Consider the following 27,970-nt stretch of genomic DNA (forward strand, 5'->3'; position numbering starts at 1 on the left):
CATGGCTTTCAAAGGGGAAAGTGCAGTGCCCCAAGGATCGATCCAAGACCCTCCTCTGGTTTTGTTCTGCTTTGCCTGGTTAATAAACCACCAAGAAAGATAATTTTTAAACCTAATTAGCTGAAATGAGAATTTATTAACATCTGATTTTTAAAAACCCGATTTGAGAATTTTAGATAAATTGATTTTATATTTTAAAAAATCTCCACTGATACTTTTGACCGAAAGGGTAAAGGATAGCTATCGACTTGGTAATCCAAAAGGAGGGGGGAAAAATTACCCGGTGCCCAAGGTGCCCTTACACAGCTCAGCGAACCTTGGATGCTCCAAGGCCACTGCGGAGTGGAGTCTGGAGGTAAGCAGCTCTCCGCAGGCACGCAGGGCTCCGGACTCGCGGCTTAACCTTCCAGTCCCCACCAAGCTGGCTAGCACGGTGGCGACAGTGAAGGTCGGGGTCCGCAGGCTATCCCCTGCAGCCCCCGGCGAACGGCCTCCTGTCCCGGGGAGTTTGAAAATGCGGGTCGTGAAAGGACATTCCTGATCATTCTCTTTCAAGGACGCAGTGGAGCCCGAAGGAAAAAGCGCAGTTTCTTCGAGGTTTGTATGGAACAGAGTAGCCCTGGAGAATGGGGGGAGGGCGGGGGGCGGGAAGGGAGGGGGGGCACTAATCAGAGCCAAGTCCGGAGCGTCTCGGAGGCAGTGGAGTGTAGACCCGGGCTGGATTCACCGGGGCTGCTTCCGCGGGGGTCTCCGCAAGAGCGCGCGCAGGCGTGGGGACCGCGGCCCGGGGTGGTCCCCCGCCCTCCCCGCGCCCCCGGCGCGTCACCGCCAACCCCCCCCCCGCCCCCCGGCCCACTCCCGCCTCTGCGCGCCTCCCCCTGCTCCTCCTCCCCGGCGCGGTCCGGCTGGGGGGCGGGAGATCGGCGGGAGGAGCGCTCCGTAGGCCCGGGAGCTCGGCTGGTCCTGGGCGCGTGGGAGCCGCGGCGCGGCGAGGCCCGGAGAGGAGGGCGCGGAGGTGAGCGAGCCGGGGGCGAGTCCGGGGGTGGCGGGTGGCCCGGGGTCGCGTGCCGCAGGCGCCGTGCGCCGCATCCTCCCTCCCGGACTCGGCGGGCGGGAGGGCGGGAGGGCGGGCGCCGACGGGCCAGGTGGGAGGGCAGCGGAAGGGGTGTCCGACGCGCCCGTTCCGCCCCCCTCCTCTCCGTGATCCTCCCCGGAGCCCCGGGGAAGTCCTCAGGTCGGGCCCAGCAGAAAGGAGGCCGGGAGAGGAGACCTTGCCCCGGGGTGGGATGTGCTCGAAAGGGAAAGGACCCGCGGGTTACTTTTACCAGTCACTTTGGATTGATGCAGCACTTTTCACTGTTAGGAAGCGCTGCTTGACAAACAGGTAAATAATGCCGGCAGTGGCTTTGCCCACTCAGGAAATTCTGCTGTGTTCAGGCCATTTTGCGTTGGAAGTAATTGATCTGTGCTTTTAGTGTCCTTAATTATCTCCGCGTCCCGTGTGCAGCCTCGGCTGAAACTTGTTGAAAATTATGCCCTAAAAATCTTGTTCTTAAAATAACGTAGAGAGATAAAGAGATTTTTTTTTTGGATGTGTGGTTTCCATTTATTATCTCTACTATCCCGTGGAGCAGGATTGGTGTCAGATTTTTACTCTTCTGGCAGATAGTTTTTCTTTTCTTTCTTTTTTTAATGGAAATAAAAACTTATTCCAGGCTATGTTTAATTATCGCTCCATCACTGTAGACAAAATGGAATTCAGACTTCTGCCCCCACCTCACCCTCAGGACTCCCCACTGTTCGCAACCTTAGTCTCTCCCTCTCCAATGCTCACCCTACCCTTACGATCTTTTGTATTATTTCTTTATTTAGTTGATCTTGGTTTTCGTTCTTTGGCACTGTACTTAGATAACCTATTTGGAGAGAGAAATATGCATCCCGACTCTTTAGCAACATCAGAGCCGCTCCAGGCTGCCTGGAGGTGTGAGTGAGCTAGTGTTGGCTGCGGCCTCTCAGCCAGTCCATCAGCTGGGGGAGGGAAAAGGAGACAGTTTCAATAGTGATAAGTTTAGCTAATTGTGAACGATGAAAATGAGAGGCTTCATCCAAATTACTTTTATTGTGCTGGTCCCATGGAAAATGTACTTCTACTGAATGAGCATAATTGTACTTTAATACTGGAACACAGCACAGACGAAGGCAGAATTTTAAGTGATTATAAATGATACAGAAAAATGAGAATAAAGATGCACCAAAAGCTGGAGAGGTAAGGCCCTGGAGAAGAGTGCAGGCGGAGTATCAGGAAATGCAGCTACTCCCTGCTCTGTTTATAACCGTGACACTGAGGTAGCCTTGACACTGACACATCACTTAATCCTTTGGGGCCCACAAATCTTGACTGTCAGAAAGAGAGATCTGGCCTAGAGACTCATTACATTTTCTTTGGCCTTGGCATTTATGAAAATGTACTTAGTAACAAAGAAAAATTATTGCATACTTAGTTTGTGCCAGGCAGTGTGGTGGCAGGGTGTGTGTGTGTGTGTGTGTGTGTGTGTGTGTGTGTATGTGTGTGTGTCCCAGGAACTTAACATGGGCTGAGAGAGGTTGGGGGCAAATCATTCCAGTAAGATGACAGAGTTCCCAGAATGAGAAAGTGATTTAGTCTTCTCTACTTCTAGAAAAGGATTCTGGGGCTGGGCAGTAGGACATAACAGTCGCACAGGAGAAGGCAGGAGAGGTGAACAGAGGCTGTCGTGCTTGGGGTCTTTTCGGTCACTGTCAGGAAGGTGGCTTAGATTCTAAGTATAAGGAGCTGCCGATTTTTAGGGAAGAGAAACATTTATGATGGTGTATGTCCTAAGATGACCTTAGCTCTTAGGTGGAGAATGGTTGTGTAAAAGGTGGTGACCATTTAGAAAGTGTTTGCAGGTTGGGTATGGTGACGTGTGCTTAGAGTACCAGAGCCTGAGGCAGGAGGAACACTTAGGCCCAGGAGTTTGGGACCATCCTGGACAGCATGGGGAGCCCTTGTCTAAGATGGGAGTGGGTAAAGGTTTGCAGTGAAAAAGGATAAAAATCTGGGCAAGTTGGGTATGCTGGTATAGTGAAGAAGGCTAAAATATTTTAAAGGGGCTGTGCGTGGTGGCATCTGCTATTAATCTCAGCACAGGCAGGCAGACCTCTATGGGGCAAAGTCAGCCTCATTTACATACCAAGTTCCAGACCAGCCAGGGCTACTCTGTGAAGCCAAGAAATATTTGAAGAACAAGAGTTTGAATCAAGGGTGAAGGAAAGCAATGAATAGAGATTGATCCCCAGAGTTCTCATTCAAGCAACTCGAGGGAAATCGTACCAGTTCACCGAGATGAAGAAATTTGGAGTAGCAGAAGCAGGTCTACTGCAGAAAAAGAGTTGACCTTTGAATCTGTTAACTTTGAGATGTCATATGAGAAAGGCCATAACCATATACCCTTAGGAGGCAAAAGGGATGGTCACCAGGGCAGTGTGGGCCTTTGATGAGTGAAGGTGGCCATCAAGAATGCATGATAGGGTCGATGAACATAGTTGTCTGAGTTTTCTTTAGCATTCTGCACCAAGCTGAGTGCAGATACAGAGAAACTGGGTAGCTGGGTTCTTCCAGAGTTTTACCAAGCATGTATGGTAGAGAATATGAGTGGAGGATCTTTCCAAGAGAATAACTCGATGTACACAGTCAAGTTTAGGGAAGGTTTACAGAGAAGCCAGGAGCTAGTGGTTGGAGAGTTATTTTGCCTTCTAAACATAAGTGTGAACATTAATTTATTTTTAATTTTTTATTATTTATTTTTTACATTCCAATCCCAGTTCCTCCTCCCTCCTCTCCTTCCACTTCCCCCACTCTTCCCCCAACCCCCCATCTCCTCCTCGGAAAGCGTAAGTTCTCCCCTAGGAAGTCTACTAAGTCTGTCCCATCATCTCATTGAGGCAGGACCAAGGCACCTCTCCACCCCCACACCCCAGTGTCTAGGCTGGGCAAGGTATCTCTCCATATATAATGGGCTCCATTAAGTCAATTTGTGCATTTGAGTTAGATCTTGGAACCACTGCCAGTGGCCTCATAATATTGTCCCAGCTGCACCATTGTCACCCACATTAAGGGAGTCTAGTTTGGTCTTATGCAGGTTCCCCATTTGTCAGACCTGAGTCAGTGACCTCCTGGGGTCAGCTGATTCTGTGGGTTTCCTCATCATGGTCTTGACTCCTTTGTTCATATTACCGCTCCTCCCTCACTTTGAGATTGTACTCCAGGAGCTTGGCCCAAAGGTTAGTTAGTTGTGGGTTTCTGCATCTGCTTCCATCTGTTTCTGGAAGAGGGTTTTAGCTTCTCTAGGGTTGTGGATTGTAGGCTGGATATCTTAGCTTTATGTCTGGTATCCACTTAGAAGTGAGTACATACTATGTTTGTCTTTCTGGTTTTGTGTTACCTCCACTTAGGATGCTTTTTTTTGTTTTCTAGTTCTGTCCATTTGCCTGAAAATTTTAGGATGTCATTGTTTCTTACTGCTGAGTAGCATTCCATTGTATTATTGTACCACATTTTCTTTATTCATTCTTTGGTTGAGGGGCATCTAGGTTGTTTTTCAAGATCTGGCTATTAGGAATAATGTTGCTATGAACATAGGTGAGCAAATGTCCTTGTGGTGTGAATGCGCCTTCTTTGGACCTATGCCCAACAATGGTATTGTAGGGTCTTGAAGTAGGTTGATTCCTAGCTTTCTGAGAAATCACCATACTGATTTCCACAGAGGCTGTACAAGTTTTCATTCCCACCAGCAATGGAGGAGTGTTCCCCTTTCTCCACGTCCACTTCAGCATAAGCTGTAAAGTGTGAACATTTAAGTTGAGGTTATTAGAAAGGTACTAGAATATCAGAAATATCAGAAAGTGAAGGACAGGTGGAGGCAGAGACTTGTTGCTTTTGATGCTTAACTCAAGAAAACAAGAGATCTGAGGCTAAGATCTGGGCATGGTGGCACACGCCTTTGATCTCAGCACTCAGGAGGCAGTGGCAGGAGGATCTCTTGAGTTCAAGGACAGCCTGATAGAGAGTTCCAGAACATCCAGGGCTACACAGAGAAACCCTGTCTCAAAAAACAAAAGCAAAACAACAACAACAAAAAGGTTTATCTCTTGGAGTGGTGAAGTCTCGAGAGGATTGGCAGCTTCTGGGATATAAAAAACAACATCTCGAGTGAAAAGGGATAATCTATAAATCAGTGGAGAGCAGTGATGTTAGGGAGAGGTTGTTAGGAGGTGTGTGCCAAATAAATTAAGAAGGTTCAGATATGAGCTTGTGGAGAATACAGTACCCCACTTCATGGCCCTGGAGAATTTCATTTTCTGGATAACAGTCCTTGGATTGTGAAAGTCATGAGACTCTCCGAGGATTGCTCTTTCAGAATTACAGTCATCCAGTAATTAATGTCCGAGACATTTTCGTACAAAATAAACTAGACCCTGTTTTTCAAGATTAACTTATCACTATTGCCACCATTCTACTGGAGGAATGTCAAGGAATCCTAAACTGCAAAACCTTAGGGACTGTCTAAGTCAGTGTTCTATTGCTGTGAAGAGACACCATGAAAGCATTTAATTGGTGGCTTAAAGTTTCAGAGGTTTGTCCATTATTATCTTGGTGAGGGACATGAGGGCACACAGGCAGACATGGTATTGGAGAATTATCTGAGAGTTCTATACCCTGATCATTAGGCAGAGAGCTTTTGTAACCTCAAAGCTCACCCAGTAGCAGCCACACTGATAAGAGACTATGGGGGGCTATTCTTATCCAAACTATCATAAGGGCTATGTAGCTTACTGTAATTGCATTGTCTTACAGTGTTAATATTCCCTTAAGTATTAAATGCATAGGTCAAATTAAACACCCATATGGACCTTGAGATCTCAAGGAGCCTGAATGCTACTTGAAATACTTTTAACTGGAACTCCTGTAGTTAGTATTAAGTATAAGGTGATAATGTAACATTTTATGATGCTTCAAGACTTACAAAGAAGAGACTTTTAGCATTTGGAGAAGATCATAGGAGTCAAGTACAAGTGCTTTCCATTTAACAAATAGACTGAGAATCAAGATGGATTCAGAAGACTACCCCAGTCCATTTACCTCAACAGCACAGAGTTAAAACTTGCTATTGATGGACTAATTTTATCAAGTACTTAGTCTATATTACCCTGAAATAACTAAGTAACAGTGTAGGGAAGATCAAGAACCTTTTAGCTGAAGAGACTCTTGGGCCAACATCATGGCCATCACCTGGGAGCTTGTAAGAAAGACACCCTGTGAATATACTTCAGCAGAATCCACCCCACCCCAGCATTTATAGACTTGGTTTCCCTAGAGAATTGGGGAAAACAGGACTCCCTCATGGGAGAGGATGAAGAGTTAGCATCATCAGTACAATGGAATTTCGGATGTTATGAAACAGGAACTCAGTGTCCTGTGTGGTGAGATGACACATTTTAAGGCATAGCATTGCTCTTCCCAGAAAGTGAAGGGAAGATATTACAAATTAATAAGTGGGGTTTCTGATACTGCTTCTAAGTAGGGGAGGGGAATGGACTGCATGCATATTCTTCACCTTGTCTTATTAAGGGCAGCTATTCTCTGGGTGGTTATTTCTTACTCTTGGAAACAACATGAAAACAAACACAAATAAATCAGCTGTCTCTGAAAACAAGCATTAGCTTGAATCCTGACCTTTTACACGTGTTTTTGATCCTGGATACCTATTATTCACAACTAATGATCTATAAAATTTTTGATGCCAAAGCTCAACCCTCAGCCAATTAAGTAAACATCAGGATTGTTATATAATAACAAATGACCAGGTCTTTTAAATTTCTCCAGGTCACTCAGTGGAGCTAGAATTGAAAACAACTGTCTTTTAAGGTCCCTGTGGAAAAGAGGCAGTTCTGAGACTAGTTCTACCTTTCCACCCACCAGTGGGACCCTGCATTGTGCAACCAAGGGAGGAAGAAGAGGAGGGAGGGAGGGAGGGAGGGATATATTCCCTGGTGAGTGGCTCTTTCAGACATTGAGGGATGCAGGGTTTTTAAAAAGAGACTTTGTAATTAGAGTGAGTGCTGTTAGCTTTTGGTTAAAATGGGTGCATAATATACATTTACTGAAAGCTATTAATTTGCATATTTAAAGTGAATAAATTCTCTATGTAAATCACACCTCAATCAAATTGTACTTTTAAGATTTGTGTATTCATAATCCATTGACTGGATAACCAGGAAACCAGTGCCCATTTCATGTCATTGGTGAGTCGGCAACTGGTTGACTGTTTGGGGACAGAAGGCCAGTGTCTCAGCACTAGGAAGGTGAGACAGGAGGTTGGAGCTGAGAGACCCTATCTCAAAAAATAAAGCAGAACTTGAGATGGACACTCAGCGTTGACTTTTAACGTACATATGCACAGGCACATCTATGCATGGGCACCTAGCCACGGGTGCCCACACATGCACATACTCCTAAAATTATTATCTCAAATCTTAGAGAAAAAGGGTTTTAACTAAATTGATGGAATTAGACTTAATCCTTTTTTTGTTGAAAATGTTCCTAAAATTAACTGAACTATTCCACTGCCCCACCCATTCATGGAGCCCAGGCTGGCCTTGAACTCACTGTGCAGCTGTGGATGACCTCCACTTATTTATTTATTTATTTAGTTAGTTAGTTAGTTAGTTAGTTAGTTATTGAGACATTTATTTATTTATTTATTTAGCTAGTTAGTTAGTCAGTTATTGAGGCGGGGTCTTACTATGTCATCCTAGCTGCTTGGAGTTCCCTATGCAGAGCAGGCTGGCCTTGAATTCACAAGAGATGAGCCTGCTTCTGCCTTCCAGTTGGGGGTTCAAACCTGTCTATCAGGCCTGGCACTTGATCTTCCTCATGCCACCTACCGAGGGCAGGGTGACTGCTGTGTGTCACTGTGCCCAGCTTCTGCCCTAGTAATTGCAATTCAATGCACATAATTTTTTTTCCCGAGACAGGGTTTCCCTGTATTGTTTTGGAGGTGCACATAAAATTTTGTCTTACTGACTCAGAATCTAGAAATACAATGAGATCATGTCTGCATACAATTAGTTATTGAATGCATATTGAACCTTGGAAATCTCAAGCAGCCCTGAGATAACCACTGCATTAGGAAATTGCATGCCTGCTTCAAGAGGAACCATAGCCTTGCCTTCGGGCTTTTCTGAAGCGTTTGAAAATGTTCAAAATCCCTAAACAAAACAAAAGTGCTTTTATACCCATAGAAAACTGTTACTACCCTACAACAAGCAGTTTGGTTCTGCTTGTTTGTGTAAATGTCAACAGAATTCAGGGACTGTCTTAGCACAAACTGAATTTGCAATGGTTAAAGCCATCATCGAGTTAGAGAAAATTGGTTTGGGATATTTGACATTCCATTTCTGGAATGTGCTCCTGCCTTTTGAGTATGACTAAGCAGATAACTGTGGGATGGGGAGGGGGACTGACTCCAGGGTGCCTTCCTCTGGGGAAAGGCATTTTCTCCCAACAGATACTGGGCCTTTCCACTGGGAGCCTCCTACTGGCTATGAGAATTATGGCCCTGTAAAGCTTGGTAGTTTTAAAAATCAATAAAAAAAAAAAAGTGACAGGAGCTACACAAGATTACCATCACAATGTTATCACTACCCTTTCCTGAAAAAAGAACATTTGATATACAAAAGTAGGAAAGACACACTCTTCATATAAAGTATAGTTCTTCAAGTGGAATAACAGAAAACCACCTTGCTTTCTCCGTGTATTTTTCGTTGGCATTCAGGAGTCAGTGCACAAGCACCTTTGAGGGAAGGCTGTGGGAAGCCAGATTCCCTTTGAGACACCCCTTGTTTTAACCCAGATTGCATTTGTGCACACTCATCAAAACAGACCTTATACCTGTTTTAGGGAGTAGTTTGTAAATACAAGTTTATTATCTTTTACACATAGAACTCCGGGTAATGGGGGTGGCTGGAGAGGTGGCTTAGTGCTTAAGAGCACTGGCTGTTCTTCCAGAGGGCCTGGGTTTACTTCCCAGCACCCACATAGTAGCCTACAATGGGCTAGAATGGTAGTCCCATGGGATCTAATGCCTTCTTCTGGTGTGCAGAGATACACACAGGCAAATCATCCATACACATAAATAAATAAATATATCTTAAAACAACAAGCACATACACGCAGAGAGACAGAGAAAGAGAGGGGGGAGGGAGGGAGGGAGAAGGAGAGAGGGGGAGGGAGAGAGAGGGGGAGGAGGGAGGGAGAGGGGGAGGGAGGGGGAGGGAGAGGAGGGGAGGAGGGAGGGGGAAGAAGGGAGGGATGGAGAGAGAGAGAGAGAGAGGGAGGGAGGGAGAGGGAGGGAGGGAGGGAGGGAGGGAGGGAGGGAGGGAGGGAGGGAGGGAGGGAGAGAGAATGAGTATGTTGAAGTAAGGGAACAAGCACCTTGCAGTATTCTCTCCTGACTATCCAGGGTATGCTCTGACTATACAATTTAGTATTTTTATTCTAAACTGATGCATTTTTTATTATACGTTTTGTTATAAGTACACTCTGAGTCTCCCTAATGAGCCTGAGTTTCTGAATGTAAGCACTGTGTTGTCCCTGGCTTTCTGTCTCCTATGTACAGAGCACACGGGCTCACATACATTCATGTTGGGTCACTACAGGGAAGACGTGCCTTGAGACTGTAACCGCATCCTTCCTTGTCAACTGAAATGTGTGATGTACAGTTTACAGAGCTTTCTCCTGCTTAACTAGATAAATGTGGAGATATCACTAATAGCCCATGAATTCACGTCTTAGACATGAAGGAAACAATCCAGAATACTAGATGAACAAATTATAAATGGATGAAGTTTTTACACCACTGTCTCAGCATCAGATATTACCCATTGCTTGTGGGAGATGGCCTGCTCTTGGGTCTGAAATGGGGGGCTCCAATGGGATATGAACACACTCTTTGGCACTTTCTTTTTCCTCCCCATCAGGTTCCCAGGTTCCCGAGAAGACACGTGGCCCCTCCCCTGAAAATGTCCAAACATTACTTAGAAAGCACTCGTGTTTTGTTTTATGGTATTAATAAGTTCAGATCACTTGTTATGTGCTAACCCAGGCAGAGAAAATTAGCTAAAGTTAGCATTGTTTTTTAGAAACACACAGATGACTGTAGATTTTCTCTGCAGTCTCAAAATGAGCAGAGGTTAGCAGACTTTTTTGTTTTTGTAAGATGGTTATCGTTATGTAGCCCAGGCTTCCTCCCAGAGCTCCCTCTGCCTCCAGAATGCTGGGATTAAAAACACTGTGGGAGGCTAGAATTTGAACCCATGCTGTCAAATTGCTTAGTTCTCTGAGCTTCTGCTGCTTCATTTAGATGAGGGGTAATATATATTCTCTACCCACCTGAGGAGTTCACAAAATAAGATTATACATGAAAACATTCTATGAAATAACACATGCAAGTGTGGTATATGGTTTCAACAATATATCACAATTTCCTACCTTGGGCTGGCAAGATGGTGCAGTGGATAAAGGCGCCTGATGTGCCATCCTGATGAGAAGGGTTTAATCCCGAGCCCGTGGTATAAAGAGAAAACTACTGTAGGGGTCCCCTACCTCCATAGACATGCATCTGTACCAATGCGTACAATGGGTAATAAAAGTAAAATCTGTCTGTCTCTGTCTTTCTCTGTGACTCTGTCTCTCTGTCTCTGTCTCTGTCTCTGTCTCTGTCTCTGTCTCTGTCTCTCTCTCTCTCTCTCTCTCTCTCTCTCTCTCTCTCTCTGTCTCTCTCTCTCTCACTAATCCCGAGCCTGTGGTGTAAAGAGAAAACTACTGTAGAGGTCCCTACCTCCATAGACATGCATCTGTACCAATGCGTACAATAGGTAATAAAAGTAAAATCTGTCTCTGTCTCTGTCTGTCTCTCTGGGACTGTCTCTCTCTCTCTCTCTCTCTCTCTCTCTCTCTCTCTCTCTCTCTCTCACACACACACACACACACACACACACACACACCTTAACCCTATAATGAAGAGTCTCATTATTTATTAGGTTAATTTTATTCCTAATCATGTCACACTGTTAGTAGAATTTGCAATTAGGAATACTATGAATAAGGGCCACACAAGGGTTGCCAATTAATAGATATAAAATTTGTGGTTTAAATGTGGTGACATTTTAAGGTATTTATGTACTTCTTCACACTCTTGATTTAGAGAGGTCTGAACTTCTTCTATTTTTTTTTAAGCTGATAAGTGGTTAATGTCTTTGTGCTTTATTTTTAATTTGAAAAGGCCTTATTATGATGATTGGGTTGGAAGGTTTTGCAGTTCTTACATAAGAGATGCTGCAGTATATATTGAATAGTTGGGAATGATGGGAATCCCTGGCTTTCTGAGTAGATCTAGTAACACTTTTCATACTTAGGTAATGTGTATATGAGGGGAAGGTAAGATGGTAATTTCACCCTTAATTTAGAAATGAAATGAGTACTGGTTTCATAGCTTATGGTCCCTTTAGCTTCTGTTTCCCGGGATATTCCAGTAATGTGGAGATGGTTTTGCACTGTCTGGTTGCCCAGGATGGTCTGAGAGCATAATTACACTTCCTAACTTAAAGGCATGAAATGAGACATGTAATAGAAGTGAACATGGTGACTTTTCTCCATTCATCTGAGCTAGACATTCAAATTACTAAATAATAATGAAGAGCAGTAAAATAGCCGGAGAATATCACAAACATGAACATTGACTCCTCCACCCTGCACCATAGCCACTTCCCAGCTAAAGCAGCAGCTGCAGCAACAACCATCCCTTCTGAAATCACCCACGCCCACCCCTACCCGCCCCCACGCCTTCCCTGGCATTCTAATCCTGGCTTTTCTTGTTCTCATGCAACACTGGACAAATTAATGCTCTTATTTTCTGTCTCATCTGCAAATGGGCATTATAAGAGCACCTACTTCATTGGGGCAACTGTATGGGTTTAATTAACATGTAAAATATCAGAACTGGAGCATGTACTATATAACAATTAAGCAATATTAATATTAGTATTGTTCTTCCAAAATCTAGTTTATGGATCTGTTCAGGGTCAGTGAGTATGACTGATTGCTAGGATAGAGAGAGGTTTTGTTTTCCTGACTCCAAAACTTTTATTTAGTAAAAACCAAAAACCGGGAGAAAGCCCACATGTTTTGAAACATCCCACTAGTGCCTGTAAAATCCATTAACTTCTGAAATGATCTGTATTGGCTGTTAACGGGAACAAATTGCGCAAGTGGGGACAGAATGGGATAGTAGTTTTCATTCAGAGCCAGCAGTGAGACTGATGCCTGGCAGTCTGACTTGCGTGAGTGAGCAAGTTATTACAAATATCTGTCACTTAAATAATAAACTAAAAAACGACCTCCCCCCCCCCCCCCACGGAGAATAACTGCATCATAGTCTTCCTAGCCAGTGGATGAGAGAGAGAAAAAGGTAGACACATACTATGTATTTGAGATCATGAACATGACAAAACACTTTTACATAGGGAAGCTATGTTACAGAATACAGGGCAGATAGTAAGCTGTCTTTGGTATTTAATTCCTCCATTTACAGGCTTTGCTGTTTGTTTGCTTTTTTTCCTCTTTTCTTGTTCTTATTTTGAGACAGAATCTCACCACATAGCCCTGGTTGGCCCTGGAATTCACTACATAGACCAGGCACCTGCCTCTGCCTCCCAAGTGCAGGGATTAAGGTGTGTGCCATTATGCTCGGCTCTTCACCAGATTTTGATGCCTGTTTTCCTTTAAACATTGTTCAAATGATGGATTAATTTCATTGTTGACGGTTTTATCTTAGTTGCCTTAAAAATCTGTAGTTAATCAGGTATATGATTAGACTGAGCCCCCAAATCACTGTCCAGCTTTGCTTGCATTGCATGGAAATTTGTTTTTATGGATCTTTTTTTTTTTTCTTAAAGCCATTTCTTGGTATCAAGGTCCTTTCCCCCGCCTCTGGCTTTATTTCTGATTTGCCGCCTGATCTGTCGAGCTCATGCTTGCTAGAGCTGTTTTTTGACAAACGTTCTGAGTCAAATTCCCTCTTTGCTTTAAGCCTTGCTACAAGTAGATGGGTCCATAGTCCAGCAGCATCCACACCACTTGTTTTAGAAATGCAGACTCCTGAGCCTTGCTCCAGACTGGCTGAGTGAGAATCTTAAGATTCCCAGGCTATTTGTGTGAACTTGTGAAGCCCCATTTAGCTGATCATCTATGTGTTAATTTCTCTATTTAAAGATCTCTCTCTCTCTCTCTCTCTCTTCCTCCCTCTCTCCCTCTCCCTCCCTCCCTCCCTCCCTCCCTCCCTCCCTCCCTCCCTCTCTCCCTCCCTCCCTCCCTCTCTCTCTCTCTCTCTCTCTCTCTCTCTCTCTCTGGTTTTTCAAGACAGGGTTTCTCTGTATTGTTTTGGAGGCTGCCCTGGAACTAGCTCTTATAGACCAGGCTGGCCTCAAACTCAGAGAGATCCGCCAATTGTGCTTGCTGTGTTCTGAGTCATATAGCATGTCAAAATATTTTGCCTTTAGAGATGTAGATATAATCATAGCGTTAGAAGTGTTTTACTGTTTGTCAATAGGTTTAATAGGTGAATATTTCCTTTTCTCTTCTCTAGGACATTCCTGGAGATTTTAGAAACATTTCTACCATGGAATCCATCTCTATGATGGGAAGCCCCAAGAGCCTGGAGACTTTTTTGCCTAACGGCATAAACGGTATCAAAGATGCAAGGAAGGTCACTGTGGGCGTGATAGGAAGTGGGGATTTTGCCAAGTCTCTTACCATTCGGCTTATTAGGTGTGGCTATCATGTGGTCATAGGAAGCAGAAATCCCAAGTTTGCATCTGAATTTTTTCCTCATGTGGTCGATGTCACCCACCATGAAGATGCTTTAACGAAAACGAATATAATATTCGTGGCTATCCATAGAGAACATTACACCTCCCTGTGGGACCTGAGACACCTGCTTGTGGGCAAAATCCTGATTGACGTGAGCAACAACATGAGGGTAAACCAGTACCCAGAATCCAATGCGGAGTATCTGGCCTCGCTATTCCCAGATTCCTTGATTGTCAAAGGATTTAATGTGATTTCAGCTTGGGCACTTCAGTTAGGTCCCAAGGATGCCAGCCGCCAGGTATGTGTGACCTTAAATTTTATTATATGTCTGGTATTTTGTAATCAAGTAAACCAACTTCTAATATTATTATTTAAATTATAAACAAGCTTGCTTTACATTGATTATTTGAAAACTGTGTAAGATAATGTGAAGACTACATTCCAACTGCATAAAGGCATGTTTGTCTTCACAAAAAAAGATTGGTGAAAACTTCATAAGATGACATGTATTTTTCTGTAATTGCCAGTTAATTAAAGAAAGGCTGATGTTAGCCGATGTGTCATATGACACATTACATTAATCCTCCAGAATTAAAAAAAAAGTAACACATGTTTTCCCCTCTCTTTCTGCCCTCCCTTCCCCCATCTTTCCCCCTTTCTGCCTTTGCTGTGGCTACTTGGTAATGCAGTGTTCCACCTCTGAATTAAGTAGGACTTTGTAGAATCCCTTAGAATGACCTTTGTGTTTCTCATAGATTACGTTTTATAGCACATAAAAAGTCACATCCGTTGTAAGCATGGATTTTGAGCCGTGGGGCAGTTAGGCGGAGGTAGACTGAATTTCTCAGATTCACTCTCAGCACACAAGGCTATGGATCACACCTCATCTAGCTTGGGAAGGCAGCTGATGGCAGGTTCTGTTAAAGCTTCTGGAATGAAGTAGCTGTAGGAAACACACAGGGAAGCTACTTTAAAAGCCCTTCAGAGGTGTGCTTGGGTATTGCGTCTGAGGGCTGTGGTAAAAGAACCTTTTCATTTTTTGCTCATAGAGACAGTTGATTATGGGGCTGGAAAGATGGCACAGCTGCCGTTCTTGCAGAGCACAGGAGTTTGGGTCTTAGCTCACAACTGCCTGCAGCGCCAACTCCAGGCCTCTGAGGGTGCCTGCCCTCCTGTGCACAGACTCACACATAATAAGTCTTTTAAAAGACAGTTAATTCCATCCCTCATATAGTGGATTCTTACCATGTTATTCTGGGTATCAGGGTCGTGAACTCTGTATTGAGTACCTGGCATCCTGTGACACAAGCACCTGACCTTAGGGGAGAAGGGTTCGCCTTGCTCAGTTTCAGAGGGTTTGCCTCATCACGATGGGGAAGAACGACGGACCAGAGCCATTCTGCCCATAGAGGGCAGAAAGCAGAGACAGGGCAAAGCCACCACCCTGCTGGCTTCTCCTTTCTCTTCCTTTATCACCCCAGCCTACTTGATGGTTGGCCCACCTTGGGGTTGAGCCTTCCCCCCTGGTTAATCCTCACTGGAAATGGCCTCAGACACGTCCAGAAGTGTGCCTCGCCTTCCCTTGGGTGATTTCGCATTCCAGCACAGTGACAAAATTGGCTGTCACAGAAACCACTCACTCCAGGTGTGTCCCTCTCGCCCTGCCCCTTCTTACTTTCAGTTTTTGTGAGACAGTCGCACACTTCAGTCCACGGTGGCCTCCACCTTGTGGCGTCTCCCAAAGACTGGGATTACAGGCACAAGCCACCACACCTGGCTCACCCCCCCCCCCCCGTTAGAGATCAGACCTACACAGGCTAGGCAAGCGCTTGCTGCTAAACGTGGTTCCTTCTTTTCCAGAAATTATATCCCATAAAATTGGCAAATTTGAGCCAAGGCCTATCTGACAAAGTTGACATAATCCTTCCTCATATTCATGATCATTCCAATTTTTAGTGGAAAAAGCCTTCATGGAACAATGATTAAATTCAAGTTCAAAATGATCTACAAGGCCCATCATGACAAGAGCTATATAACTGATACTTCATCATGCTTGAACGATGAACATTCAGCAGTATTGAATGTTTCACTTACAGTTCTGGATTTATTGTTATCATTTATAGACTTTTCTCCAAATAAGAAAAAGGAATTAATTATAATATGTCATCATTTACAGGCTTTTCTCCAAATAAGAAGAAAGGTTCTATCATAATGTTATTATTTATAGACTTTTCTCCAAATAAGAAGAAAGGGCTTGCTCCAGCATTTCGCACCTGCAACAAATTAATATGAATGCAAATTTTGATATAAAAGTTTCCCATTTTAGAAATCCATATTTGTTTAATAGCACAGAGTTTATTGTTCATAAAGCTGGGAGTCAAAGCCTGAAAGCTGAACTCTGTATTGTCACCTTCATGTAAAAAGATTTAACATGCAAACACTTCAGTGTGGCCTCTTCAGAGCTTGTGTACAAATGCCTTCGGGGATATATTTGGAAATTTGTTTTCCTCAAACAGCACTAGAGACTTTGTACTAATATTTTTCTAGCCCTGAGTGAGATGATCTTCTTATTCATAGTAGTAGCTTACTCTAGCAGTAACTTGTAGTTCAACAGATACTTGTTGAATTTTTTTACTATTTCATAGTATCAAAAGGGTTTTAAGCCTCCTTACCCTACCTATGCCATCATTAGAGTTCCTATGGAGATGATGGCCTCCTCACTCTATCTACGCCATCTTCAGAATTACTACAGAGATGATGTGTTTAGTCTTAGAAAATGGCAGTTCCATTCTGTTTAAGTTAATAGCCTTATAGAATCATCATTTTACTTGTGAAGAATATATCAAAAAATGAAGAAATTTTATATGTTCACCTATGAAACAATATACCTGGAATCATTCAAGTGTTTTACGGATACTTAATGAATTGGCCTCTAACTCTAAAGGTAAATTTTATAATGAGTCTGGCATCATGACATAATTTGTACATTTTACTTGAGAGGGCTACCACCTGGAGTCCGTGCCCGTCTGCACTCTTTCTGGGATAGCTATGAAGGACAGTACTTTGCACCACTCTCCTCAGCAGGAGCTCTACCTTCCTCCAACTGAAAGTTGATCATAGAAGCAAGGAGATCCAGCTGGGCTTAGAGGATATGGCCACACAGCCCTCTGGGGAGGGAGGGGTATGCCTTCCCTAGCAGGGGCTCCTGGCCAGGGTGCCCCAGGAAGCATACCTTCTCTTCCGGCAGCCTCCCTCTCCCGAGCCTTCCAGGTCACAGCTAGATTCTCTTCCCTTTCTTTCCATCACAGGGGAAAAGACTTTTTAGTTTTCATTACGCTATTTTAAGTCTGTCTTTTAAGATACTAATAAATCTAACTATAATGTGATACTTTTGATTGATTAGTCCATTAAGATACTGTTTTAAACTATTAGCAATACCTATGGTAGTATTTAGTTTAAGTCTGTTTAATAATTTACAGCTAATAATCATTTTTTTTCTCATCTTCATTCACGGGCATCACTCAAAGTCGTTAAACAATGCACCATAGATGATTCAGTACAGCTTGTGATTGACCATTGACCTTTTATGAACAGCAATGGTAACGAGCCTCTTGGTTTTTGTTTTACAGGTTTATATATGCAGCAACAATATCCAAGCTCGACAACAGGTTATTGAGCTTGCCCGTCAGTTGAATTTTATTCCTGTTGACTTGGGATCCTTATCATCAGCCAAGGAGATTGAAAATTTACCCCTGCGACTATTTACTCTCTGGAGAGGGCCAGTGGTAGTAGCCATAAGTTTGGCCATATTTTTCTTTCTTTATTCCTTTGTCAGAGATGTGATACATCCATATGCCAGGAACCAGCAGAGTGACTTTTACAAGATTCCTATTGAGATTGTGAACAAAACCTTGCCTATAGTTGCCATCACTTTGCTGTCCCTGGTATACCTGGCGGGTCTCCTGGCAGCCGCGTACCAGCTTTATTATGGCACCAAGTACCGCAGATTCCCACCTTGGTTGGACACCTGGTTACAGTGCAGGAAACAGCTAGGCCTGCTGGGCTTTTTCTTTGCTGTTGTCCATGTTGCCTACAGCCTCTGCTTACCGATGAGAAGGTCAGAAAGATACTTGTTTCTCAACATGGCTTATCAGCAGGTACTGAATGCTTGTTATTTATCTGAGTCAAAATAGTGTAAATTTATACACACTTCACAACTGCGTTTTTCCTTTGGCGTATTTACGGAGCAGAAAGTACTGACTGTTTGCTTCGTGGGGACTGTTTCGTTTGAGACAGGGTCTCACTATGTAGCCCTCACTGGCCTGGCACAGGCCACATAAGCCAGGCTGGCCTTGAACTCACAGAGACCTGCATGCTTCTGCCTCTTGAGTGCTAGGATTAAAGGAATGAGCAGCCACACCTAGTGGCCAGGAGTTTGGCTGCTGCTTTTTCAACATAGCAGCCCAAGGGCTCTTTTGGGATGTTTGTAAGAGTGGCTTTTTTTTTTTTTAATATAAGTATGCTTTGTTAACTGGAACTGGACAAAGTAAAGATGGTATTAAGAATATACTTTTTTCCACCAGTAGATACACATTTAAATCAAATTTTAGGCTTAAGAGATCCAACTCTTAACTTATGCTCTCATTGTATTATTTATAGATAAATAGATAAGATTGCCATAAATTCACAGTTAAGTCAGACTTGATCAATATGCATTAGCAATATAATTGGTAGAAAAGTACTGCAAATGAATGAAAAAGTTGGGAACTGGGAAGGTATATTAGTGAGGTCATTCAAGTTAACAGATATTTCAGCTCCTTGGAACCTTATCCTGAGGCAATTTTGGATTCCGGGAAAGAAAGGTTAAGAAGAAAGAGGCTTTGACATAGACGGGGTGAGGAAGCAGGTACCTTACAAGTCTGAGTCAAACTTAGTAGGACACACCTCACACATTCGGCCACGGTTCTACAAGCCTGTAAAGGGACCCCAGAGTCTGACCACAAATGCTTCTTCTCTGTCACTTGAGAACCAGTCAGCTGGCGTTCCACAGTCTGGGACTTGGGGCCTCTACAATAGTGACTCATTCTGAACATAATGGCACAGGAGGTGGGGTCTTAGCCCTGTTTTGATTTAAAACTCTCTCCCCTTTTCTCCACATCTGAATAATACTAAGAACAGGTTCTCCACGATGGCTCATTATGCTGAATTAATTAATACTATTAATCTTAAACACGCTAGATCATAAGTGGCCTGGTTCTTTGTAGACCAAGAGTAAATGGTGTGTAGAATCAGCTAATGTGCTATGAAGTAAAGGAAATCCACATTTGTTTTCTTGTTAGGTTCATGCAAATATTGAAAACGCTTGGAATGAGGAAGAGGTTTGGAGAATCGAAATGTACATCTCCTTTGGCATAATGAGTCTGGGCTTACTGTCCCTGCTGGCAGTCACTTCAATCCCTTCTGTGAGCAGTGCTTTAAACTGGAGGGAATTCAGCTTTATTCAGGTATGTGGGGTTCTTCTGGTACCACATCAGACAGCATAGCATTTCCTCGTTAAACTCAGGGTTAAATGTGCTCCCTCTAAAAAGAATGCCTTTGAAGCCGTAGTTACTCATCCAGTTCAGGCAGCGCACATGGCCGGAGGCCAGATTACAACCACTCTGGTTAGTAAGGGAAAGGCCGGCACATCGTTACATCAGCAGGCAGCCGGGGCAATGTCTGTTATATTATGGAATAACAGGGGAGATGTGGGCTTAGGTAAGATTTAATGTTAAAAGTCAGTCAATTTACTTTGATTTTTTTAAAATTTACTTTTATGAGCATCTTACTCGTTTCTGTGTGTGTATCACGTATATGTCTGGTGCTCACAGAAGGCAGAAGAACATGTCAGATCTGCTGGAACTGAAGTCTTGGACCAGTTGTGAGCTACCATGTGGATGTTAAAAATCCAACTAAGTCTCTGAGCCATCGATCCAGGCCCCAAAAGTCAATGTATTATTAATCAAATGAACTCACAGGTACACACACAATCACAAGCACTGTCAGACAAAGTGACTATGCTAATGGGTTGTGACAACCAACTGTGTTTGTGAATTTTTTTTTTAAGTGTAAGCCCCAGTTTATTTTTCCAAGGCTTTTTGTTTTGTTTTGTTTTTTTGTTTTTTTCTTCTGTGTTCATGAAGCCATCTCTTTACACGGGCTTTGGTGGAGCAGGTCTAAATCGTGGTGGGGGTGTTGGGTCCTTCCCGGCTTCACGAGATTGATTCCTGACTACTTGGCTATGAATAGCACAGCTCACACAGTAGCTCAGCTTGACACAGAGTTTGGGAAGCACATCAGCGTGGAAGACACTTGCTTCAGATATGTCCCTGACAGCAGCGGCCTCTACAGTGTTCTGAATGACGAACTTCTTAATGGCCTTGCCCATGGGCACGCACGGGGCGCAGTCCGTGCAGCGAATTGCTGTGGCTGTGGCTCTTGTTGGCACACCAGTTGTTCCTTCCATTTTTGGTCTTGTCACTTCCTCCTCCAAGGCTCTGGCTCTCAAGTCCCTACAATCCGAGGCCCTACTCTTCACCCATTGCCCACTCTCCCCCGCATTTCTGAGTCTTGTTTTTGTGTTTTACTTTGTCAACCATAAACCAATGCACAAGAGTATCTGTAAAGAAATTCAGAGAGCATTTGTGTTCTTTAAAAAGTCAAATGTTTACTTCCATTAATATCTATATAACTTATCTACATACTTTAAATATATATATATAATTTGGATTCTAGTTATATGGTCACAATCTGTACTTTCCGATCCAAATGGTAAATAGCACAATATATATATAATATAGATAGTAGAGATTTTTGATAGTACACTGTTTTATTCTTTGCCTACCGATGTGTTAGGGGTTTTTGTTTGTTTTTATTTTCTGGAGGAGCAGGGAGGTATACTTATAGGCTTTCTCTATGTGGTATTGGTTGCTCTGGAACTGGCTCTGTACGCCAGGCTGGCCTGACACTCAGAGAGATCCACCTGCCTCTCCCTCCCCCAGTGCTGGGATTAAAGGTGTGCACCATCATGCCTGGCTGCTTACGGGAACTTTTAAATGATATTTTCATATCTTCTTTGAAAGTGCCGTACATGCATACAATGTGTTTCTTACATTCACTCCCTGCTTCTTCTCTCCAGCTCACCTCTTTTTAAAAGTCATGCAGAAAATCTAATTAAGGGTAATCCTTGTCTAAATTCGTTTCTCTCTTGGGAGAAAGGAGAATGGGAATGTATTCCCAGCCGCTATTTTATCACATCAGAAAGGAAACGGAAGGCTTTCTAGTAGAAGGTTCTAGGCAGACACCCGTCATCATAAAGTTAGACGACTAATTGCAAGCATCTTCCCTTCTAGAGAGCTGACATTTTCCTAGTGGACTTAGACATTACATCAGTATACTGATGTACTATTACTTTTGTGTAATATAAACTAGTTGTCAAAGTAAGTAACCTTAAACATAGTAATTCAGAGAACTGAAAACAGTAACCTTTTAACCTATAAAATGGCTGACTAAAGTATTTTTAGTCATCTCATTTATTATGGTCAGTAGCCACATTTGAATTATTACTTAGATTACATATTAATACTCTAAGTTGTATCATATTTTCTTATTAACTAGTATCTATGTATGTACTATATATGTCTGTATATGTATATATGTGTATGTATATATATGTATGTATATATGTGTATATATGTATGTATGTATACTCAAAAGACCACTCTTTGGCATTCATGTATATATGCTTGTGTACATACCTTTATATCCCTGTACACACACTGCTACATGGTTTTATACACAACATGTAGCAATTTGGATAACCCCACCACTATTTTGCTTATTTGTTGAGACAGATTCTCACTATGTAGCCCAGGCTGGCCTCAGACTCCTGATACAGATCAGGCTCGCTTTGAATTTGCAGTCCTCTTTCCTTGTCCTCCCTAGTACTGGGATCACAGCCATGTGCCGTCATGACAGCGGCATAAAGCATACGGACACCATGAATATCTGTACCATTAGAGAAACGCTAAGATATTCTGATCAATAATCCCAGTAGTAGAATCAGTCCTAAGGGCATAAACCAAAATATAAAGGGTCTAAAGTGATATTATTTATAGCTGAATAAATTTGCCATCAGAATGATCAACACAAAGGAGTGATTATACACAGCCATTCAATAAAACATTACACAATATTAATGATATTTAATCATTTTTAGTGGTGTGGAAATGCTTGTGTTGTACTAAATTAACTAATGAGACTATTCATGCAGTTTACGCAGTCTGACCTGATACGTACAAGACCGGAGCAGCGCAAATAAGCGCATAGGAAATGTACGCAACTGTCTTAAATTGCTTCACTCAGACGATGGTGGGTCAGCCACTTCAAGAATAAAGCGTAAGCAGGGTATCTGCATGGGCTGTTGTATGGGTGAGTAACGTATGTCTTTCTCTTCCCGTCTGTCTCAAGTCTACGCTTGGCTACGTGGCGCTGCTCGTAAGTACTTTCCACGTGTTGATCTATGGATGGAAACGCGCTTTTGCAGAAGAGTACTACCGCTTCTACACGCCGCCAAACTTCGTCCTGGCACTGGTTCTGCCCTCAATTGTAATCCTGGGGAAGATGATCTTACTCCTCCCATGCATAAACCGGAAGCTAAAAAGAATTAAAAAGGGCTGGGAAAAGAGCCAGTTTCTTGAGGAAGGCATGGGAGGGACAGTTCCTCATCTGTCCCCAGAGAGGGTCACAGTGATGTGACCCGGAGAGGTGCTCACTGACAACGTCGTACACACTTCCGTCCAAGCCATCACGTCACGGCTCCCCCCACCTTCCCTGAGAGGACTGTCAATCTGCTGTAGTGTGACACCTGGCAGTGAGATTTCAGCTGAAATCGTGCTAGCATTTTCTTCAAGTTAATTTTTTTTAAATGTCATATTTTGCCAACATGAAATTTTGTAGCTCACATGTCTTGTTATCATGTAGGAGTATTTTCTTTTGTGTAACTGTAACAGCACTGTTATTTTAACTATATTGCATAATCAGGCAGAACTATTTGTAGTTGATAACGTAGAATGTTTAGAACATTTGGCAAACCAGCAGAATTTGAAGCTTTTGATGTTACTCAGTGGATAGACATTTTCTCTGAGGCTAAGGATTTCAATTGTTACCCAGTTTAAGAAAGAGAAATGCATAATTATACATCATTGAGGAGGGACACATCATATTAGCACCTAGAGTGTTCAGGAGTAATCTTATACTTTCATAAAAATGGGACTGGAAAATGCCATGAATTATATAAAGCAGTATGAGTGTGAGCACACACAAATGAAAGAGGAACCTGAAATTATATTTAAAATGCACTGGAGGCATGAAATTAATACTGCTAATGCACAACTCATGAGAGCTTTATTCTCTTACGTTACAGATCCGTTTCATTTTCACATTTATGTCAGTCAGAGAAAGGGCTCAGCGACTTGGTCTCTCAAGCTGTAATTCTGCCTCCCGTGTAACTCTGAATACAGTACCAACCCCAGGAGTTGTAGAAATGCCCTTAGTTGCAGTGAAAGTGTCAGGTTTGCACATTGTCACGTGTCAGTTTGCATATGTTGCTTTGGCCAGCTGCCACTCTTCCTGAGTAGGATTTTACTGCTGTCCACTGAGGGAGTGTGGCACGGTTCTAAACACTTGTCTTGTCCCATTTAATACTTACAACAAACCCATGAAATAGTTAAATGATCTTCATCTTACGTATGGGGAACTGAAGGATAGAGAAGTTGAACTTCCCTAAGGTCACACAGTGAATAGGTGGCCGAGTAGTCACCCTTCAGAACCCATTGTCTTGTTAAACATCAGGGCATACAGCTCCTGCCCCATCTCCATGCACTGCATCCATGATGCCAATCTAGACGTTTCCTCTCTTGGATAGCCACTGACAGTCTGTAGAGTATGCTGTGTGCCGCACAGGATGTGTAGAAGTATCCTAGTCGTAATTTGGGAAGCAGTTTATAAGAACGAAGGATAACAGGACACACAGCTAATTATAAACCTACTCCAGAGACACACAATCATTTAGATTATCCATCAAATGTTCTCAGTGCTGGTATTCCATGTGTAAACTGCATTTTGTTCAAACTTGGGGATATACTACATTTTTCCCATTTGTTCCTTACTTATCATAGTAGAAAGTTATAGATAGGATGTAATTATATGTATTCTTCCTAAAACTGTATCATTTCTAAAGTTACCACTGACTTGACTCCAACTATCAATAATAAAATGACTCTTATTTTTGTGGAACTGTCTTTTCCACCAGTGTCTCTTTTTCTATCCCTGCATTTAGTCTGGGAAATCACCCACTACTCTTCGATGATTTCTTGGTGAACTGTAACACTGAACACCCCATTTTAATTATATTGATCATAATCATTAATTCTTAGCAGTAACCCAGTATAGCGATGGCTTTCAACAGTAAATACCTACAAGCTGGTGGCGCACGCCTTTAATCAGAGCACTCAGGAGGGAGATGCAGGTGGATCTCTGTGAGTTCGAGGCCAGCCTGTTCTACAGAGCGAGTTCCAGGACAGCCTCCAAAACAATACAGAGAAACCCTGTCTTGAAAAACCAAAAAAAAAAAAAAAGATGATTAAAGTACATGTTATATATGTTAAGATGTTAGGTAGCCCATAATATAAAGTTACTGCTATTATACATACAGGGGACCTTTGTAAATATAAAATTACACAAAGGTTACAAATATCCTTCAAATGACACTTTTTCTTTGGAATGCTACAAAAATGGAATAATTTTAGTTTCATAGTAGATGCAATAAAGTTATTACAATTTTAAATGATGAAAGGCCCCCTCTCACAATGCATTATCTATTTATTCACTTAGGGTTGCTTAATTTAGTATTTCCATAATTTTTCTCTTTATCTTTAAGGGCATTTTTCTGGCTTCAGAAGTAGACTGACGTTTGATGTTGTCAATTGTGAGAAGGTGGCGGTAGGGGATTACCATTCAAAGAGTAGGCCTAGGGAGGCCCCAGTGGCTAAGGGTCCTGGTGAGCTGGGTCTGGTCCCTGGGATGACTGGGTACTGACTCCTACGAACTGCTCTCTGACACGACACGCACGCTCATGTTCTCTCCTCTCTCTGTCTGTCTCTGTCTTTCTCCCTCACATACAAAGCAAATGAAATATAATTTAAAACCCTAAGAGGTGCAGGGAGGGTAGGTTTTTAAAGAGGAGTGAAACTTTGTTTACCAATTTATGTTTTGAGAAGTATGAGAAAATGATAGGAATGTAGAAAACATAATCTGTCTTAATCCTTTGTAAAGACAGCCAAGTAATTTTTCCTTTGAGGAAAAAAACTCATATAACATGTATCATGATACTTAGTTTTTATGCAGATTTCATGCTTCCTTTATTAGGAATATTTAAAACCACATTTAAATATAAATGTATGCATATTAACATCTGTTTTAAGAAGATACATTAAAATTTAGCTCAACTAATCTACATGAGATTTTTATTTAAATTTTAAAAATTATAAATTATGATTATTTATTAGAGCTAATTATTTTGTATGGTACAGAGGGTGGCTGATGAGTTCATACTAAACTACCTGATTATTTTCTTAAAAATTAGCATAACTTCAAATCGACAGAATTTGACTTTCAAAATTAATTTGATAATGATAAAAACATGTTCTACTTAAGTCAAATTATGTGAAAATTATTTTTAAACAGGATTCAAGAATATTCAAGAATAATTTGAATGTGATTAACATAGTGGATTTCAGGACAGTCAGGGCTGTAAAAAGACCCTGACTCAAAAACAAACAAACAAAAAAACCTTTCTCTTTCTGTCTCTTTACATAAATATGTATATATATATATATTCAATTTTTTCTATTATTTATCTCTTATGTAATATGACAAAATCTTAAATTTTTATGCCATTAAGCTATTAGTAACATATTCTATAGTGTTCCCTCCCAAAATGAGGTCTATTTATAAAATTTAAGTATTTCACGTGGCATTTAAAATATAAGTACTATAAATGTAACTCATAACTATACTGTAAACAACTAATAAATCCTGCCTTTGAAATGTGCAAGCAGAATAAAATAGAAATTGTTTTGTTAATTCATGACAAAGCAGCGTCACATGTAGTGTAACATACCTCAGTCCACTGCTACAGTTCTGTGTGACATCAGGAAAAAGAGTTGCCCAACCCTGCACTGTTCAGAAGTCAGTAGGACAAATTCTGGCATAAAGACAGTAGTAAGGTTACCTAAAATGAAAGTGTAGCGATTTTAGTGACAATAGTCTGTTCTTCTGAGTGTCACAGAGTGAACAGGTTCTTTGGTACTTTTGAGTGTGACAAAATCATAAAGTACTTCATTTTCAGTGGCTCTAGCCATATGGTACTAAAACAGTGTTTCTGTTTAGCCTAATACGCATACTAGGAATTGTCGGGTTGTTTTTTCAGCTTTACGAATCACTAAGTCTCCACTGTGCACAGATCCACAATGAAGGCAGACCAGGCATCTTCCCAGTGGCTTAGACACACTCCTGGTAGCTAGATGAGCTAAGGTAACTCACAAAAGCAGGTGCTGTATATGAGTTCCAAATTGCCAACTTGCAGGAGTCATTCTCATGGGTTTTCTCCTGAGGCTTTTCACAGTTGGTCAGGTGTTTGCCCTTCACGCTGTCTCTTTCCTCACGCCTGGGCTGCGAGGACTTCTGTTCACACCTTAGGAAGCGAGTTGTCCTTGTGACTGGTCTCAGTGGCTGACTGGGAGGCGTCCGTGCGATGAGTCCTGGCCTCTGAGGACGGCTCCAAGGAAAGTGGCATGTGTTCTTCATGGGCCCTTCCATCTGGCTAATGAGGTTGTGGACAGACAATTGTCCCCACACTCAGAGGCAGAATGGAGGCCACTAGAAAAGAGACAACTCCCTGCTTCTTCCTGTGCTTAAACAATTTTAACTGGGTTTCTGTGTTCTCTGAAACTAACTTTTATCCTTTCCAGTTCTTTGTCACAATATAAATTAGCATTCTTGAATAGGTTAGACTAATAATTCTTTTAAAAGTTTTTAAAGGATAATATACAATTTATGTTAAAATTAATATTCTATTGTTAATTAATTGTACTTGTTTTCTGCCTTTATATTTCATTAGCTATTTTGTATGGGCTTGTGTGATTTTCTTTGCACAAATTTTTCTTGTAAGTGTGTATTCATTTTTGCTAAAGGTCTGTATCCTGTAAAATACTGTTAACAAACTGCATACCATGGTTTTATGTCATTCTCCTAGACCTGCCTTATATACATTTCAATAAAAAGTATTATTTAATGTTTTGATTTTGCTCTTTTAAATCGTATTGAGTAATTTGAATATTTGATGGAATTCATCTAATATTTTGGTCTTTGTTTTTTTTTTCCCCTTAACTTTTTAAATTTATTCTTTGTGTCTTTTCCTATCCCATCCATCTCCTTCCCCTGCCAAAATAAAACAAAATAAGAGAAAAAAAAGGGGGGGAGAAGAGGAAATCCTAACATGGAAGCTGCAGCGTGACACACTGAATCACACAGTAAACGCCTTAAATCATACATTTTTACACGCAGGCGCTTATCACAAAGAATCATGGGTCTGGTTAGAGGCCACTCACTGGTCTCTGCTACACCATCGACGCCGGGCTCTCACTGGGACTCTCCCTGGACGTCCTGTTGCTGCCCTGTGTCTTGGAGATCCTGCAGCCCTGGGTCCACAGGACATGCACCCGCCCTACCCCCACACCGGTCCTCTTGCAGACCACAGATCGGGTGGATACCGGGGTGGGCCAACCCATATCCCTGGTTCTTGCCTGGGTAGTGGCGGGGTTGGTCAGTCCTTTCCCTCTCCTCTGTCCTCACCACCCGGGCAAGCTCTCCAGCATTGCCCTGGCGGGCTCACCCCTTGCAGCAATGAGCAAGGGGCGGGGC

At 42.3% G+C, this 27,970-nt stretch overlaps 1 protein-coding gene across 4 annotated transcripts; it reads left to right on the plus strand.

Moving 5' to 3' along the window:
* Steap2 (STEAP2 metalloreductase) lies at nucleotides 1-27,341 on the plus strand. Of its 4 annotated transcripts, none has more exons than XM_005083972.4 (5): nucleotides 1-355; nucleotides 13,725-14,246; nucleotides 17,578-18,105; nucleotides 19,288-19,452; nucleotides 22,457-27,341. In XM_005083972.4, exons 2-5 carry the CDS (start codon nucleotides 13,758-13,760, stop codon nucleotides 22,742-22,744), a joined length of 1,470 nt encoding a protein of 489 aa, XP_005084029.1. In that variant the 5' UTR covers nucleotides 1-355; nucleotides 13,725-13,757; the 3' UTR covers nucleotides 22,745-27,341. The 4 variants fall into 4 exon arrangements, with proteins under 4 accessions (XP_005084029.1, XP_021090849.1, XP_040591769.1 ...); XM_021235190.2 differs by lacking the exon at nucleotides 1-355 and adding an exon at nucleotides 364-597; XM_040735835.1 differs by lacking the exon at nucleotides 1-355 and adding an exon at nucleotides 887-1,015.
* Nucleotides 27,342-27,970: the final 629 nt, after the last annotated feature.

The sequence above is a fragment of the Mesocricetus auratus genome, unplaced genomic scaffold (genome assembly GCF_017639785.1).
Source record: "Mesocricetus auratus isolate SY011 unplaced genomic scaffold, BCM_Maur_2.0 Super-Scaffold_100051, whole genome shotgun sequence".
In the NCBI taxonomy this organism is placed as follows: domain Eukaryota; kingdom Metazoa; phylum Chordata; class Mammalia; order Rodentia; family Cricetidae; genus Mesocricetus; species Mesocricetus auratus.

Coding starts and splice junctions, on each gene's coding strand:
- Steap2 (XM_005083972.4), top strand. CDS start 13,758: ATGGAATCCATCTCTATGATGGGAAGCCCCAAGAGCCTGGAGACTTTT. Junction 14,247..17,577: donor CCAAGGATGCCAGCCGCCAG/GTATGTGTGACC, acceptor TTTGTTTTACAG/GTTTATATATGCAGCAACAA. Junction 18,106..19,287: donor TCAACATGGCTTATCAGCAG/GTACTGAATGCT, acceptor TTTTCTTGTTAG/GTTCATGCAAATATTGAAAA.